General features: G+C 38.6%; 1 protein-coding gene across 1 annotated transcript in view; it reads left to right on the top strand.

Annotated features, from left to right (window-relative positions):
• Nucleotides 1-19,593, top strand: part of dok6 (docking protein 6) — a 142,385-nt gene that overhangs the window by 116,416 nt on the left and 6,376 nt on the right. The window contains exons 5-7 of the mRNA XM_057824457.1: nucleotides 3,876-4,065; nucleotides 6,491-6,629; nucleotides 10,690-10,795. Of these exons, the coding sequence (XP_057680440.1) occupies nucleotides 3,876-4,065; nucleotides 6,491-6,629; nucleotides 10,690-10,795 (435 nt within the window). The remainder of the gene's footprint in view (nucleotides 1-3,875; nucleotides 4,066-6,490; nucleotides 6,630-10,689; nucleotides 10,796-19,593) is intronic.

The following is a 19,593-nucleotide window of genomic DNA, read 5'->3' as shown; positions in this document are numbered from 1 at the left end:
TTCCCGACGTCTTACCTGCATCCGATTCCAGCTCATTGGTAGTGTCTTTAAACCGATCCTAGGCAGCTTGCCAAGATATTGATTTGCTGCCATTTGAGAGTTTATATATATATATATGAAAAAAATTAAAAAAGGAGAAAAAAAAGAAAAAAAATCATCATCTCACCCACTCCTTTCAAGTTTGGGTCCTCTACCAGAAGCCTGGGAGCTCGATTTATTCACATCTAGGTCACGATTCCACTCCTTCACAGTTCGTGGGTCTTTAGTGATTGGGAAGTAGCATAGATTTTCTTTTCTTTGAGGTTGTAGGCTCATCTTCTGGCTCGTCAGGGGCCCTTTTCCCTGAAAAAAAAAAAATGTCCAAAGACGTCTGTTTTTCCAGTCATTCTAGTGTGGGGGCTGATTTTTTCCGGGAACAAATTTGATAATCCCGCCCTACGTCATACATCATTATTGAGGACAAGCGCGCATAGATATACAAAACAAGATGTACTGCTAGCAGTCCAATCAATGGGTTTCTATGACGACATTCTATTATATAGTAGCGGTTCGCTAGAGAGCATTTGGATGATCCAGAAGAGAACTGGGAGAATGTGTTATGGTCAGATGAAACCAAAATAGAACTTTTTGGTAGAAACACAGGTTCTCGTGTTTGGAGGAGAAAGAATACTGAATTGCATCTGAAGAACACCATACCCACTGTGAAGCATGGGGGTGGAACCATCATGCTTTGGGGCTGTTTTTTCTGCAAAGGGACAAGGACGACTGATCTGTGTAAAGGAAAGAATGAATGGGGCCATGTATTGAAAGATTTTGAGTGAAAATCTCCTTCCATCAGCAAGGGCATTGAAGATGAGACGTGGCTGGGTCTTTCAGCATGACAATGATCCCAAACACACAGCCAGGAGTGGCTTCGTAAGAAGCATTTCAAGGTCTTATTTGCCCCACTGTAACATGAATATGAACGAGAGCTTAGGACAGGTGCCAAGTGTCATTTGGTAAATGATATCACTTTTTATGCAATATTGAGATTTTTTTTCCAAACATCTTTGGGTGGGATTAGAGTTTAGGAACTGTGTTAGGAAACTTGATGACATCATAACAGTGTCATGCCGGGTTGTTCCGATCATGTTTTTTTGCTCCCGATCCGATCCCGATCGTTTTAGTTTGAGTATCTGCCGATTCCGATATTTCCCGATCAGATTGCTTTTTTTTTTTGTGCTCCCGATTCAATTTCAGTCATTCCCGATAATTTTTCCCGATCATATACATTTTGGCAATGCATTAAGAAAAAAAAATGAATAAAACTCGGACGAAAATATACATTCAACATACAAAACATAAGGGTTATGACAATAAATCCTCAAGATGGGATTGACATTATTGACATTCTTTCTGTGAGAGGGATCAACGGATAGAAAGACTTGTGACTTTGTATATTGTGACCAAATATTGCCATCTAGTGTATTTGTTGAGCTTTCAGTCAATGATACTGCAGCCATTCAACCCAAATGCATGATGGGAAGTGGACCCATGACTGTGCATAGTGCTACCAATGGATATACAGTGCTGCTCGAAAGTTTGTGAACCCCACAGCGATGGTCAGATTTTTTGTAAAAAAAACTAAAATAACCTTACTAAATGTTAAGTTATACCCAAATCCACAATACTGACATTCCAAATAATGGACTGAAACAAAAGAAATAGTTATATTGTCATTCTTTATTTAACAAAAGTGGTTGATTTAAGAAAAACTCAGATATCATGTGTGCAAAAGTATGTGAACCCCTTCAGTTAATAGGATATTGCGCCTCCTTTTGCAGAGATTACCTCAACCAAACGGTTTCTGTAGTGACTAATCAGCCTCTCACATCTACTTTGGGGGATTTTTGCCCATTCTTCCTTGCAGAACGCAGTCAGTTGAGAGAGGTTTGATGGGCGTCTGGCATGAACTGCTCTCTTCAGGTCCCGCCACAGCATTTCAATGGGATTTAGGTCAGGACTTTGACTGGGCCAGTCCAGAACACGAATCTTCTTCTTTTTCAGCCATTCCTTGGTTGTATTGCTGGAATGCTTTGGCTCATTATCATGTTGCATGATCCACCTTCTGCCAAGCTTTAACTTCAAAACAGATGGCGTCAGGTTATGTTCTAGGATTTGACAATATTCCTCAGAATTCATGATTCCCTGGACTATGTGGAGTTGTCCAGGTCCTGAGGATGAAAAGCAAGCCCAGATCTTGACATTCCCACCTCCATGCTTCACTGTTGGGAGAAGGTTCTTTTGGTGGTATGCAGTGTTGACTTTTCGCCAGACATGGCGGTTTTGGTTGTGATCAAACAGTTCAATTTTGCACCTACATCAGTTGATGAAAACTCTTTTGAATTTAGTCTCGACAACACAACTGTTAAAAAAAACAAAAAAAAAACTACTGAATTGATTGATTAGGAAATCAGGTTGAAATAATTCACAAACTTTTGAGCAGCACTGTATCTTCTCTGCGTTGGGAAATAACACAAGGTATTAAGAAAAAGATCAATTGCTACCTTGCTTCCCCACATTTGCTTCCCATGATATTACTAATCGTAGGGAGAGGGATTGTAAGGCTTTAGCCGATTATAAAAAGGTTCCAAATGCTGCCAAAATTCATTCTACTCATTTACGCTGCCTTTTATTTCTTTAAATGGGTAAAATGGCGCCATTATAGATTGAGCGCGACAATGCGTGAGTGGGTCGTGCAAAGCATGCATTAATTGCGTTAAATATTTAACGTGATGCATTTTTTTAAAAAAAAATTACCGCCGATATCGGTACCTTAAGCCTAAACTAAAGACTGGGTGAGTGTAACATATTACATCTGTAACATTAAATACATTTAGAAAACGATTTAATTAAAAATATATATATATTAAAAAAAGGGATGGCCGATATTTTTTTGCCGATTCCGATACTTTGAAAATGACGTGATTACTTATCTTCAGTGTCATTTCATAACTATGACGGTTTTATGAGAGTCTTACGGTATGTCACCGAGTTCAAATAAAGTGATACCAATGTTTTTCCTTTTTTCTTTTAAAACGCCCAATTCAACTAAGTAATGGACATTCATTTCGTTATCATATATTATATATGCGTATTTGTGTGTTACATGGGACAGAGACAAAAAGCCATTTAAGATTAAAAGCTGCTCCACTTTTCCCTGACAAATAATCCTTTTGTTTTAATCCTTTTGTTTCTCATGCTAACGTTTTGTCAAAACTAAACAATGCCACATCCCAAAGAGCTTTTAGATTTAACTCAGGAATAAACAAACACACGCAGGAGTGAATGAAAATGTGCACGGAGCAAACCGTGAATGATCTATGTTTACCTTTGTGGTTTTGCTGAGGCGTTCCTTGCAAGCTCTTGTGACTTTAATTATTTACGTCTGATAGTAAATCTTCCGAGGAGGGAATATCTGTCTGTGTATTTGTTGAGCGTAAATATGCTCCGATTTGTTCAAATATGGGAATTCAAGGTCCTGAAAATTTGGAATTCTTCAAGTGCTGCGAGGTGTCTACAGGGGAACTGCATTTGTTTCCGGCTAATGTATTTTTAATGAATGCATTTTCTTCTTGATGTAAAAACAACTTTTATTTGAGAGCGGCCATTTGTGGCGTTGGTATTATTACAAGTTTATCATAGCTTCCACCATTTTTCTGGACACTGTTATGACTTTGACACCATAACTTCCGCTTTACTACACTGTAAATTTCAGCTTATATTTGCCGTGCGACCTTGTCTGCCGCCTTGTGATAACATGTTGGTGTCATTTGAACCTTTGTGATTCACTATTTTAATCTTACTGTGATATTTATTTATTTTTTTTTTTTTAGAGCGTTTTAACGTGTATTTAATGCCCACTCCGAACTTGGACATCTACGGGGAGTGCACCATGCAGATCACCCATGAGAACATCTACCTGTGGGACATCCACAACGCACGCCTCAAACTCGTCATGTGGCCTCTCAGCTCGCTCCGCAGATATGGCAGAGACTCTACATGGTTTACGTTTGAGTCGGGAAGGTGCGTAAGTTTTTTTTTTGTTTGCATATTTTTTCTTTTAAATCAAATAAATGGCTACTCTTATGTTGGTTATCCAGATTTAAGGGGATAGAGGGAAAGAAAGAAGAGAGGGAAGGGAAATAAGGATACAAACACTATGATTGAATATGCTACCTTGCTGGAAGTAGCGTTGCTAAAGTACCGTATGTGGGGATGGGATATATCTAGTCCAGTGTTGTTTTTGGCAGCCCTTTAAATTTTCGGACACATCCGGAATTCTGAGGTAGCCATCGATGAGTCCAGATCTAAATCCCATTGAACACTATGGAGAGATCTCAAAATCGCTGTTGCAAGAATGCACCCTTCAAATCTGAGAGACCTGGAGTTAAGAAGAGTGGTCCAAAATTCCAGTCGATTAATCGAACTAGTTAATTCGAATAATCGAGTAATTGAATAAGGAACATGAAAAATTTAAAAAACCTGAGCTGAGCCCCTAACAGTATAAAAATAAATAAATAAATGAGGATGTATGTTCAACAAAAGAACAATTGGCTAATTTACATAGCAAAAGTATGTTAGCTTAAATGCTATAAAATGCTAACTTTTTTTTTTTTTTTTAACAATGCTCTCAACAAATGGTTCAGATACATATTCCCACAAAAATGGTTAAATATACCTATAAACTAAATTACGAATGCATAAAAAAAAAAGAAGAAGCTTATATTGGTCTTAACAGGGAGCAGCTGGATTCAGCCATGTGAAATGAGGCAGACTAGAGGGCAGTGTATCCACCCAAATCAATACAACTAGGGTTGTTCCGATCATGTTTTTTTGCTCCCGATCCGATCCCGATCGTTTCAGTTTGCGTATCTGCCGATCCCGATATTTCCCGATCCGATTGGAATGGAATCGGTAGCAAAAAAAAAAAAAGCAATCATCCTCGATAATTTTTCCCGATCATATATATTTTGGCAATGCATTGAGAAAAAAATGAATAAAACTCGGACGAATATATACATTCAACAGACAGTACATAAGTACTGTATTTGTTTATTATGACAATAAATCTTCAAGATGGCATTTACATTATTAACATTCTTTCTGTGAGAGGGATCCACGGATAGAAAGACTTGTGACTTTGTATATTGTGACTAAATATTGCCATCTAGTGTATTTGTTGAGCTTTCAGTAAATGATACTGTAGTCATGGCCAAATGCATGATGGGAAGTGGAACCATGACTGCGTAGTGCTACCAATTGATATATCTTCTCTGCGTTGGGAAATAACCTAAGGTGTTAAGAAAAAGATCAATTGCTACCTTGCTTCCCTACATTGCTTCCCATGATATTTCTAATCATAGGGAGAGGGATTGTAAGGCTTTAGCCAATTAAAAAAAGGCTCCAAAGGCTGCCAAAATCACTCTACTCATTTTACGTTGCCTTTTATCTCTCTGTATAGGTAAAACGGCGCCATTACAGATTGAGCGCGACAATGCGTGAGTGGGCCGTGCAGCACATGCATTAATTGCGTTAAATATTTTAACGTGATACATTTTTAAAAAAAATTAGTTACCGCCATTATTAGGAGAAATTTGATAACACTACCTTAAGCCTAAACTAAAGACTCTGGAAGAGTGTAACATGTTATGTCTGTATCGTTAAATACAATTAGAAAATGATTTAATTAAAATATATATATATATTAAAAAAAGGCATGGCCGATATTTTTTTGCCGATTCCGATACTTTGAAAATGATGTGATCGGATGCCGATTGATCGGGACTTGTCTAAATACAACTAAATGCAAACACTTTCAAAATAAACCATTACAACGCCACTTTAATTAAACGACTACTCGAAGCAGCAAAAATTAATTAGATTCTTTATTTTTCTAATCGAATACTCGATTGCTTTCTGTTATTTCTTCTAAACGATGCGCAACCAAATATTGAGTTTAGGGTGCCAACAATTTTGTCCAGCCCATTTTTCGCATTCTGTGTAAAATTGTGTACATTTTAGCTTTTCTCTTCAGCTTTTTTTGCGTTTTTCCAATGCAAATCCCAAAAATCAGCGCATTCATGCTAAGAACATTTATAATTGCTTTAATGTCTGGGAGAAACTCGTTTTCTGGAAAAATTCCAGGGGTGCCAATATTTTCGTCCATGACTGTATGTGTATGGTTGCGGTAGAGAAAATAAGTACTTTTCAAGTGTCAGAAGAACTTCTCAACTAAATTGGAAGTTTAAAGTTCCTCGGATATGATCATGTACTGCAGAGCCCTTCGGGCGACATTTCGACTCAATGTACTCATGCATGCCTGTGTGCGTGCTCTTACATCAGCGTCTCTCTGGAAACATGCAGTCAAGCGTGCGCTTCCAGCAGCGAGCGCCGTCAAAGTGTGTTTACTTCCCCTTTGTGTCCGTGTGTGTGTTTGTTCCGGGCGCAGGATGTGCGACACAGGCGAGGGCTTGTTCACGTTCCAGACACGAGAGGGGGAGATGATCTACCAGCGCGTCCACTCGGCCACTTTGGCCATTGCCCAGCAGCATGAGAGGATGATGGAGGAGATGGAGAAAAGCTCCCAGGTACTGTACATTCATACCTTGCTCATTAATTCATTGAAAATTCTATTGATGGGAGCGGGAATAGAGTTCAGTGACACATAAGCAGAAATCATAAATGGCAGTTAAGTGGAAACCACCCCGAAGAGGAGAACAACCAATCAACGTCAGACATGGTTTGTCCTTTCAACGCCTAACACCCGGAACGGTGAGACTCAGAAGTAAAAAAACCAAAAAAAGAAAATGTCATTGCCTTCCATTCAACATCCAACACCTGGAACAGTAAGCCAGGGAGCAGTAATAAGACTATAAATCATCCCTGACCATACGCTTTATCAAAGAGGGCTGATTCAAGTTTGCTTTTAAGGAGTGAGAGGCTGTCAGCATTTTAAAGACCAAGACCAGCGACGACTGTGACAATACGACGACCATAAAAAAAGGCTGCAAGGCTTACAAGGTTACTTTTTACTAAGGGTGTAACGGTACATGTATTTGTATTGAACCGTTTCGGTACGTAGAGCTCGGTTCGGAACGGTGGAGTACCAAACGAGTTTCTGACGTAATGTAACCCTTACTTTTCGAGGCTGTGAGTCGATCGGGTTTCTTTAAGTAGATTATATTTACTCCATCTTCTCTACTATAATGAGGACCAACACGGTAGGCCAGTATCACCCAGAAACGTCAACGGCGCGACAACGTGGCCGCCGCGAGAACGCAGTAAACGCGGGCGTTAAAGTCAGTCAGCCAATGCACACCAATCGCAGTGCGGCCGCGTGTTAGATGCGTCCCAGAAGCGGCTCAACACGACGCACGCGAAAAGAACGGCAGAGTTTATTATGACGCGAGACGCGACCCTCCTGTGTCAATACTACTACCAGTAGCTAGGATCGGGCAGACAGGAAGTCACTCGTGTAAAAATACGGTGGATCCGGTCGATTTTCAAACTAATATGCAATCGTAACCCACTTTTTGAGTCCATCAGATCTCTTGAGTGGTAGATCGGGCCACAGTTGACTTGTCTTTGTTGATTTATTGCTGTCTTCTCTGCTATAATAATAACCAACACGGCCCCGTGTTCCATACAAAACCCTCCTACCACAACAAAACAAGTAGGAACTAATATTCACATAGGAACTAAAGTTATACAACATAAAATATACAATATAAATGAATACTACATCACATTTGTAAAATATAAACACATAATAAAATAAATAATAGTCCATTTAAATAAAATAAATTGAAATGAGCTAAAACACCTGTAATTAAGTAATAAGAATAATACACAGATCCTGCTTACACAATTGGCGCTTTAACTTGAGAAAATCCACCAATAAAGCTTTTGAAAACTGTTCATAAGAAAAAAAAAAGATTCATTGAGGCATTTCATTTGTAAAATACATGTTAAAATCTTTGTCATTGGGATTGCTTTTCTCTTTAGCACAGGACTTATTTTTTTCTTCTTTCAATCAGAAAGAGAGCTGACCAATACGTGGGGTCTGAAAGGCAAATTGTTGTTGGATTATTATCTTTAAATACCCGCTAATTTTTTAGCAGAATTCTAGCTTTGTATAGGCTAATGTTCCTGTTGTTGAAAGCACAAAAGTGTGTAATAAACAACAAGCACATTTATATTTTGCATTTTGTTCTCTTACTGCACCGAAAATGAACCGAACCGTGACCTCAAAACCGAGGTACGTACCGAACCGAGATTTTTGTGTACCGTTACACCCCGACTAGACGCCCAATCCATTTAGACTGGGAGGAGCAAATGAACGTTAGTTCATTCCAAACCAGCTCATTCACTGTCAGTTTCATATTTTCAGGCCATTTACAGGTCACTTCAAGTTGAGTTTGAGTCACTGAGATTCATTTGGGAGATGCCTGGGTCACTTCCTGGTTTGTAACCCAAAATCAACAAGAAGTGACCAATAAAATGACCCCAAATCAACGGAAAGTGACCGACATTCACCAGGTAATGATCTGAAATGCACCAAAATTACCTAGCTACCACTGACGGCCATAGATGTTCAGTCCGTTTGAAGTGGGAGGGATGGCAGCCAATGAACATTGGTTCATTCAATGTCACCCTCCCAGTTGAAATAGTTTGGACATCTATTGGTGATACTCATTCCGATTCACCGCAGAAGCTTGTTTTTAGTTGTTTTGTAGAGTATTTTACGATGATTTCCTGACCGACATACTGATAATCGTGAGATCATCGTTCTCGTATGCTTTGTATCGCAAATCGTATCGTTTCATGACTTTCACTACTTTTAAAAAGCCAAACATGTAAAACAGAAACACGAAAAGAAATGAATACAATGAAAATATTGTGGTGGTGAGTAAATGTTAGTTTTATAGAGCAAGTGCATCAGTATGGGGAAGAAAGGTGATTTGAGTGACTTTGAAGGTGGCATGGTTGTTGGTGCCAGAAGGGCTGGTCTGAGTATTTCAGAAACTGCTGATCTACTGGGATTTTCACGCACAACCATCTCTAGGGTTTACAGAGAATGGTCCGATAAAGAAAAAATATCCAGTGAGCGGCAGTTCTGTGGGCGGAAATGCCTTGTTGATGCCAGAGGTCAGAGGAGAATGGCCAGACTGGTTCGAGCTGATAGAAAGGCAACAGTGACTCAAATAACCACCCGTTACAACCAAGGTAGGCAGAAGAGCATCTCTGAACGCACAGTACGTCGAACTTTGAGGCAGATGGGCTACAGCAGAAGACCACGCCGGGTGCCACTCCTTTCAGCTAAGAACAGGAAACTGAGGCTACAATTTGAACAAGCTCATCGAAATTGGACAATAGAAGAATGGAAAAACGTTGCCTGGTCTGATGAGTCTTGATTTCTGCTGCGACATTCGGATGGTAGGGTCAAAATTTGGCGTCAACAACTTGAAAGCATGGATCCATCCTGCCTTGTATCAACGGTTCAGGCTGGTGGTGTAATGGTGTGGGGAATATTTTCTTGGCACTCTTTGGGCCCCTTGGTACCAATTGAGCATCGTTGGAACGCAACAGCCTACCTGAGTATTGTTGCTGACCATGTCCATCCCTTTATCACCACAATGTACCCAACTTCTGATGGCTACTTTCAGCAGGATAATGCGCCATGTCAGAAAGCTGGAATCATCTCAGACTGGTTTCTTGAACATGACAATGAGTTCACTGTACTCAAATGGCCTCCACAGTCACCAGATCTCAATCCAATAGAGCATCTTTGGGATGTGGTGGAACGAGCGATTCGCATCATGGATGTGCGGCCGACAAATCTGCACCAACTGTGTGTTGCCATCATGTCAATATGGACCAAACTCTCTGAGGAATGCTTCCAGCACCTTGTTGAATCTATGCCACGAAGAATTGAGGCAGTTCTGAAGGCAAAAGCAACCCGTTACTAGCATGGTATACCTAATAAAGTGGCGGGTGAGTGTAATTTCCCTGCATTTGCTCTATAAAATTGACATTTACTGACCACCACAATGTTTTTTATTCATTTCTTCTAGTGTTTCTGAATGCTAAAGTGTTGCACTTTTGAACTAATTCATTATTATTTCAATCTTTTTATCTGAGTTTGTTCTACATAATAAAATATCTGAGTGAGTGCTCTTCCAAGACTGGTGATTCCATACTTTTTGCTAGGGGTTGTAGTAAGTCGCACTTGAGCATAAGTCGCAGGTCCAACCAAACCATTAAAAAAATGTTGATTTATAGTCCAGAAAATACTGTATAACTGCTGCTTGGTTACTTATGCCCTTGGACACCCTGCCTACCTCTCCCTCCTTCAATCATCAGTTTTCTTTCTTTATGTGGGACTGCCTCCTGTTTGATGAGCCTTGACCAGATGGCCGTGCACTTGGACCTCGCTATTCGGGAACATTTCCAAATAGGGTTTTCTTGCTCCACAAATCAACTGACCTCTCACGGTTGCATCACGCGTGTGCCTCAGTCTCCGGTTACGTCATACACCACCTACGCGACTTCTCAATATTTAACATGCATGTGGTTCGCCGGAATACGAGCTCCCCTGCAGCGAGCAAGAAGAAGCATATGACGCGTTCCTTGTCCGTCTTCTTGCAGATGCGCTCTTCAGAGACCCTCAGCAAGTCCATCTCTCTGCCCCGTAGCGCTTACTGGCAGCACATCACGCGGCAGAACAGCGTGGGTGATCTCTACAGTTACCAAGGTGAGGGCATCGGGTTTGTCACTATCACGCTCTTGTTATTTCTTTGTCCGGCTGTCAAGGTTCATTTCTTTGCTTGGTGAATGAGACGGTATGCAACTTGTGAGAATTCAAAACATCTAGGGAGATTCCTTGTATTCCATTAAAAAAAGGGAAAAATATAGGTATGTTCAGACTATAAATTTGACTTTGGTCAAGTTTGGTTGGGCCTTTGACCAGCTAAACAAGTTGTGTTACGCTTTAGTTATCTAAATAACCTGAATAACATAGAATACAGTGGTATGAAAACGTATCTGAACCTTTTGGAATTTCTCACATTTCTGCATAAAATCACCATCAAATGTAATCTGATTTTTGTCAAAATCACACAGATGTAAAAACAGTGTCTGCTTTAACTAAAACCACCCAAACATCTATTGTTTTCATATTTTAATGAGGATAGCAGGCAAACAATGACAGAAGGGGGGAAAATAAGTAAGTCTGCCTAAGGAGACTTAAAGAGCAATTGAAACCAATTTTTATCAAACAACTTAAGTCAGGTATGTGCTCAATCACTGATGAGTGGTTTAAAGCTGCCCTGTCCACTATAAAACACACCATTTCGTGTGTTTTCGTCGGAAAACGTTCTGTGATTTGGCAGTCCTTGTTGACTTCATTAATAATCGATTGCTATACTCTGGAGGCACAATTAGCTTCCAAGAATCTTTTTTTTGCTCCGATGTTTACTTTTTTTTTTTTTTTCCCGAAGATTTTTTTTTTGCATCGATGTAAAAAATTATTTTTTTTGCTTTGACTTAAAAAAAAAATATATATATATATATATATATATATATATATTGTTTTTTTACGTCCGTTTTTTCTGCTTTGACAAAAAAAAAAAAAATCTGTGTCGCTTATGGAGCACTTAAAAAAAAAAAAAAATTACGTCAACTTTTTTTTCCCCTCCTTTTTTTTTTTCTTCTTCCATGTCACCTTAGAGGTTCCATATGAACACATTTTGCTAACGAGGACTTTAATTATCTTACCAGTACAAAAAACTCATGACTGAAATACTTTTTTTTTTTTTTTTTTTGTTATCACCCACTGTGTTAGTAAGGACAGTGGTGAAAATGTAATGGTTACTTTTGTTTGTTTTCGCATTGTGAATTAGTAGTTTCGGTTTCATGCCTGCGGCGCAATCGATAAGCCCAATTTTAAATAAAACTGAGCAGTCAATGAATTTTCTAGTTCTTTCTTTAAATATTGACTCAGATTTCTGTATATATGTATGTACAGTGGTATAAAAAAAGTATCTGAACCTTTTGGAATTTCTGCATTAAAATCACCATCAAATGTGATCTTATCTTTGTCAAAATCACACAGATGTAAAAACAGTGTCTACTTGAATTAAAACCACCCAAACATTTATAGGTTTTTATATATTAATGAAGATAGCATGAAACCTCTGCCTAAGGAGACTTAAAGAGCAATTGAAACCAATTTTTACCAAACAACTTAAGTCAGGTATGTGCCCAATCGCTGATGAGTGGTTTAAAGCTGCCCTGCCCACTATAAAACACACCTGCTAAGAATTGTCTTGATGAGAAGCATTGTCTGATGTGCATCATGGCTCGGTCAAAAGAGCTGTCTGAAGTCCTGCAATCAAGGATTTTTGATTTATATAAAGCTGGGAAAGGATACAAAACCATCGCTAAAAATCTGGATGTTCATCAATTGACAGTCAGAGAAGTCGTCTACAAAGGGAGAAAGTTTGGCACTGTTTCTTCTCTCCCAAGGAGTGGCCGTCCACCAAAGATGACGCCAAAAGTTTAGCGCAGAATACTCAGAGAGGTAAAAAAAGTGTCTGCAAAAGACTGGCACACTCCAATATCTCTGTGCACACATCAACTATATGTAAAACTATGGCCAATGAAGGAATTCGGCCCCATCCCCCCGCCAAGCCGCGGAAACATCACCAGCCGAACAAACTGCTGTTCCGCTGGCACCGCTCCCGCAAGCCAACCAGTGGGGGCCAAAATTCCGCGCGTTCACTCCCATGTTAACTCTTTGTACTGACTCCATGTTCCAAAAGTTTGAAGAAGGCTCACCGAAAACAGGCTGACAATTTATTCGTCGACAATGGTCAAAAATAAGGCAAAAAACAGACGACGGAGAGACCCTGCTGGATCCAGGTTCGGCAAAACATGGCTACATAGAAATGTTCCCGAGCAGCGACCGTGTTATCTAAATGTTCAGTTCTTTTTGATAGCTACGGTGGAGTGGGCCGGGCCGAAGGTGTGGCTGGGTGTTGCCCTGGGATCATCCCACTGTGGCAGGTTTGGGTGGTCCAGTTTGTGCGTCATCCTTCGTGGCTGGGACGTGGTTGCCACGGCGAACGACGCAGGTCTTGACGTCCACGGCGCCCGCTATCAACTTGTTATCCTGGTTGGGCGAGATACTACTTGTTTTAGGACAGGGAGCCCAGCTCTTTGTCCTGAAGTGCCCGGGAGAACTGATTGCGAGAGTTGGTGCGTCACACGTTCTGCTTCTTTTCATTATTGTATAAGTGCTATTTATTTTTTATTAGGGGTGTTAGAATACAAACAGTCCTACAGTAAATATGAGAAATGATACTATTCCCTGATTGATTGTATTACGTGTGTTTGAGTAATGCAACCAGTTACATGGAGTGTGCGAGAAAAGTAACTATTCCCTTCACCAAGAATGGTGTCCATGTGAGGACTCCACAGAGGACGCCACTGCTGTCTAAAAAAACAATTTTTGCTCGTTTAATGTTCGCAAAAAAAAGGCACCTGGACACTCCACAGACGTTTTGGCAAAATATTTTGTGGACTGATGAGACTAAAGTTGAATTGTTTGAGCGTAACACACAGTGTCACGTGTGGAGGAAAAATGGAACAGCTCACCATCATCAACACCTCATCCCCACCGTGAAGCATGGTGGAGGGAGCATCATGATTTGGGGCTGTTTTGCTGCCTCAAGGCCTGGACAAATTGCAATCATTAACGTAAGAATGAATTCGAAAGTTTATCAGGGTGTTTTGCAGAAAAATCTGAAGCCATCTGTCAGACATTTGAAGCTAAAAAGAGGATGGATCTTTCTGTACTTTTTTTTCCCCTCACCGGAATATATATATATATTTTTTGTATTTCTTTTGGCTTAACCCTTTAACACCTAAGCCTATTTTGGCCGAATTTGCATACATTTGATGTTGCCTTTATATTTCAAAGAAAAAAATGTTCACAATGGCCAAGTTGGGTCCCTTTTTTAAGGACACCTTGAACTTCATGTCCAAACTGTTGTTTTCTTCACTGACCAATTATAATCCACATTTTGGACCCAAAAAGACAAAAAAATCCCAAAATATTTTTTCAAAATTTGTAATGTTGATGTCCCATTGACAACCAAACATGCTCGACCAAACGTTTTGAAGCCTGATAATATTTATTCTACTTGTTAGGATAAATATTCAATAGAAAAAAATAAGATTGAATAGTTTTATGTTTGACAATTCAACACAAACAGCAAGTATGGTCATAGGCGTTTTTGGCCTTCACACATACTGTGGTCAAAACGGGTTATATACAGTGCAAAATAGTGAGAAAAAATATATATATACTGTATATATATATCATCTAACACAAAAAGGGTTTGGAGGATATCTCTTTGTGAAGTTAGGTATTACACCCATCACCTTATCTAAAGTATTTACGTACATGCAACCAAGCTTCTCGAACACTCATCTTTATAAAATTCTCTTGAAGAAAAATATATATAACATTGAAAAAAAGTATTTAAAAAAATATTGACAAGTAGTTCAGTTCTATTCAAATTTTTCTGGCATACGACCCAATAAAGTTTTTTTTTTTTTTTTTTTGCGAACTCAATAAAGCTTCTGCATGAACAGGTCACGGAGCTGCGTCACACACAACGTCACACAGCCTACTCCGTCCCGTTTGCGCGCTGCTGTCAGCCTGTCACTTCTACTCATAGAAACGCCGACTCATCCCAGGAAAACAACGGCAAATACGGCTCATCTTCTTCCTTGAGTTAATGAAATAATGCATTAGCTCGCGCTAAATTTAGTTTTAGATTCATTCTGCACGTTTCAAAGTCGCTCGCTCGAACTGGCCGTTGTTTGCTTCAGCATGCCTCCTTTTCCTTAGTTGGCGCCTCGCTCGGAAATTTATCTATTTATTTTTTTCCAACAACTGTCCACATTCGGTTCGTCCTTCTTGACATCACAACAACTCTTGGGATATGTAGTCTTTTGAGCTTCTTTCGGTTTTGAAAAAGGACAAGAAATGATGGAAATATGGAGATAGATACATGGTCCATGCAGCGTTTTAATGCATATTTATGAGTGCAATAAAACTGACAATATCTCCCGTTTTTCTTGATCGATTGACTTCAAATAAAAACTGGTGTGGACATCAACTTCCGTACTTTCAAATGAGACCAACCAGCGGCACGTGGGTGACGTAATTACAGCGTGACGAAGCTTCAAAGACGACATGGGTAAACGCGCCGCTGCCGACACGTTAGGTGTTAAAGGGTTAATGTGGTTATGTAATAGATATAGTACAGTATAATGATAACAGTTGATATAGATAACTGTGCTTAGAAAAAAATACCATCTCTTTAAAAAATAAAATAAAATAAAATAAAAAACAACGTAAGCAGCTACTCACAATGTTACTCATTGAGTATTCTTTCCACCAAATACTATTGTTTTTACTTGTACTTGAGTACATTTTTTGGAAGACTACTAATACATTAGTAATATTATTTTGAAAGTAACTTTACTTGAGTCAAAATTTTGGCTACTCTACCCACCTGTACTAGCAATTTAGATTAAACTACACATATTGTACATTGGTGTTGTAGTAGAAAGTGTTTGATCATTGATAAAAGTGGTCCCCAGTCCTTTTGGACAAGAACAGCTGCGTGGTAGTGCACTGCTGCACACAAGATGAATATCCAATCAGCACAGCCAATTTGCTGAATCATCCTCTGATTGCTTTTAAATAGGTCCAGAGGACTAATTAAGGTAGCACACACACTTGTTTATTTCTCAGCTTCAATGAACCTGCTCAAAGCAATGTTTGACTTGACAACTCCATCGCATATGCTTGCAATTTGGAATGAAAACTAGTTGCGAATTAATGTGATGGAGAAACAATTCTCATTAGTTTACCTGGAGTTGGACCAAATCCTCTTGTATCTGTATTTCACACTTTTTTGTGATGTCTCTCTCGCACTCTCTGCATATTTTTTTAGGGAACATTTTTTTCCTGCTTTCTCTTTAATGGAGCACTTAGTTTGATCACGCGGAACTGATAGCAGGAGATTTCACAGCGAGGAAGTAGGTCTCAAAGGGCCAGCATGATAAGACATATCTTCCACTGGCGACATGGATCATAGCAAAAGCTAAATATAAGGAGGATTTACTTTTTTTTTTTTTTGTGGGGCTTTTGGAAAGAGGATGCACAAAGATGCCAGGAAATGCAAGGGGGATTCATTCATTTATCATCTGTATTGCCTATACTCACAAAAGTCTCACAAATTTTGCAGGTGTTGGTGCTTATCTTTAGCTAACTATGGACACCCTGAACTAGTTGCTAGCCAGTCATAGGGCACATAGCGACAACTTTTCACACTCACAACTGTGCCAGAAAAAAAGTGTGTTTAATCAGTCTACAATGCATGTTTTTGTGATGTGGGAGGAAGCCGGAATACCCGGAGAAAACTCACACAGGCACGGGGAGAACATGCAAACTTCACACAGGAAGTCCAATGCCTGGGATTGGACACTTGACCCTAGAACTGTGAGGCAGATGCAGTGTCGGATGGCTAAATTGCAAACGTCCGCTAGCTTAAAAGCTATAAAATGCTAACTTTTTTTTTCTTCTTTTAAACAATGCAGTTGTTGTTAAGAACAACAATTGTTATATTATAATAATATAATAATAATAATATCATAATAATAATATAATAATTATAATATTGTTGAAACACATATTCCCACAAAAAACTGCTAAACATACTTCTAAACGAAATAATGAATGCATAAACATATTAGCTCAAACAAAAATTTACTTTTGTTGGTCTTAACACGGGCAGCTGGATGTTAGACGAGTTCTGGCATATTCACTGTTGCCACGAGAGGGCAGTATATTCACCCAAATCAATAACACGAATGCAAAGACTTTCAAAACAAACCATTGCAACGCATTCTAATTAAACGAATCCTCGAAGAAGCAAAATTTGATTCGAAGCTTTTTTTCTAATTGAAATACTCTAATTCTAAATCTACTCTAATTTTCTAATTGAAATACTCAAGTCAATTGATTAATCGTTGCAGCACTAGTATATATACGTATATACAGTGGGGAGAACAAGTATTTGATACACTGCCAATGGGTTTTCCCATTGGCAGTATATATGTACATATATATATATATATATATATATATATATATATATATATATATATATATATATATATGTATTAGGGCTGTCAAAATTATCGCGTTAACACGCGGTAATTAATTTTTTAAATTAATCACGTTAAAATATTTGACGCAATTAACGCTCATGTCCCGCTCAGACAGTATTCTGCCTTTTGGTAAGTTTCACATCAAGGTTTTTTGTGCTGTCTAACAGCGAACTCTTGTGGTCGCTTTGCGACATGGTTTATTGCTTTCTTGCCAGTTCAATATGGCTGCACGACGTCTCGGGCTGACGCCTACGTTGTAATGTTGTGCTTATATGATCCTTGGACAAGATTTGTCCGTAAGTATGGTTGTTGTAAAGAATGTACATATTATGTTAGTAAGCGAAATGTTATATTTTTTGTATGAGACATTTTTTGTTTATGTTTAGTGAACCTGTATAGCGTGCTAAGCTAATGTTGTTGCTAATGCAATGCTTGTGTACTTTTTTGTGTGTAGTTTCACTACGGTCTAAAGAGGACAGTGGTTTGAGGCCATTTTATTAATAAATCAGATGAAAAAGGAAGAAGTCTGATTATTAAGGCATCGTTCACTAGTTGTCTAGCTTTGGAAAAAGTAGACGATTCGGAGTGAGGACAGCATAGACAGATTTAAATGACAGTAGAGTGAAATGCCCACTACAGTCCTTATGTACCGTATGTTGAATGTATATATCCATCTTTCTATCCATATCTTTCTATTCCAACAAATTATTTTACAGAATATATATATAATTTACAGAAAAATATGGCATATTTTATAGATGGTTTGAATTGCGATTAATTACGATTAATTAATTTTTAAGCTGTAATTAACTCGATTAAAAATTTTAATCGTTTGACAGCCCTAATATATATATATATATATATATATTAGGGTTGCACGATATCCATTTTTTGAAACCGATACCGATATCGATAACTTCCTGCTCCTCAAAGCCGATACCGATATCGATAACCGATAATAAATATATATATATTTTAGATGTACAACCTGAGTTTTTGAACACCTGGAGGTTTTAGAAAAAAGAAAAAAATAAGTAGTGCTGGATTCAACATAGATTTGCCTTTGATCTCACCAGATTTTTCATAATGACATGAACAAAACAGTGCGTTTCACTTCTGCACTGCCTGACAGCCAGCTAAAAATGAATGCACTTCCATAAACCACAAGGCTTGGTCTTTTCTTGCTTTTATGGGAAGACACTCATCTTAATAATGTGAAATTACAACAGAAAAACACACATATTCAATCCTCAATATACAACAAACTGCAAAATACACTTATATACACAACTATTATATGTATTCCATAGCACACTAGCTTGAGCTACTAAAGCATTGGCTGGCTTCTATAACACAACTTATTAAGTTTATACATATGACCCTTCACCACAGAAGTAAACATAATGTGCACATATGTTATAGTAAACATAAAATACTTATTTCACGTAATACATATTTCAGAGGCGGAAACGTAACAGAAAGCATTCACGATTGTCAATGCGACCGCTAGACACCGCAATGTGTATGTGATTGATCTTGCAATGTGAAAAAAACTACTGTGAGAAAAAATAGATGCGAATAATTATTCTCACCAGCCGGTGGGAGCAATGACCCGCAAATGGTCAACTGCTTTCCTATACTAGTGTGTAAAGTCACTGTAAACTGTAAAGCCAGCACAATACATATTATCGGTCCAATTAATAATGTTATTGGATTTATCGGGATGACGTCATAATTCCTATTATTGGACCGACAATTATTGGACCAATAATTATCGTGCACCAGTAATATATATATAATATGTATTTACTCACAATCCTGCATAAAATCACCATCAAATATGATCAGGATATTTGTCAAAATCACACAGATGAAAAAAGGGTGTCTGTTTTAACTAAAACCACCCAAACATTTATAGGTTTTCATATTTTAATGGGGATAGTATGCAAACGATGACAGAACGGGGAAAAATAAGTAAGTGAACCATCATATTTAATATTTTGTGCCCCCCTTTGGCAGCAATAACTTTAACCAGACACTTCCTGTAGCTGCAGATCAGTCTGGCACATTGATCAGGACTAATCTTGGCCCATTCTTCTCCTCAAAACTGCTGTAGTTCAGATTTCTGGGGTGTCTGGCATGAATCACTCTTTAGGTCAAGCCACAGCATCTCAGTGGGGTTCAAGTCTGGAGTTTGACCTGGCCACTCCAGAACGTGTATTTTGTTCTTCTGAAACCATTCTGAAGTTGATTTAAATCTGTTTTGAAGCACTGTCTTGCTGCAGCATCCATCCTCTTTTT

The sequence above is a fragment of the Corythoichthys intestinalis genome, chromosome 20 (assembly GCF_030265065.1).
Source record: "Corythoichthys intestinalis isolate RoL2023-P3 chromosome 20, ASM3026506v1, whole genome shotgun sequence".
Lineage (NCBI taxonomy): Eukaryota > Metazoa > Chordata > Actinopteri > Syngnathiformes > Syngnathidae > Corythoichthys > Corythoichthys intestinalis.
This window is presented reverse-complemented; position numbering and strand designations above follow the sequence as displayed.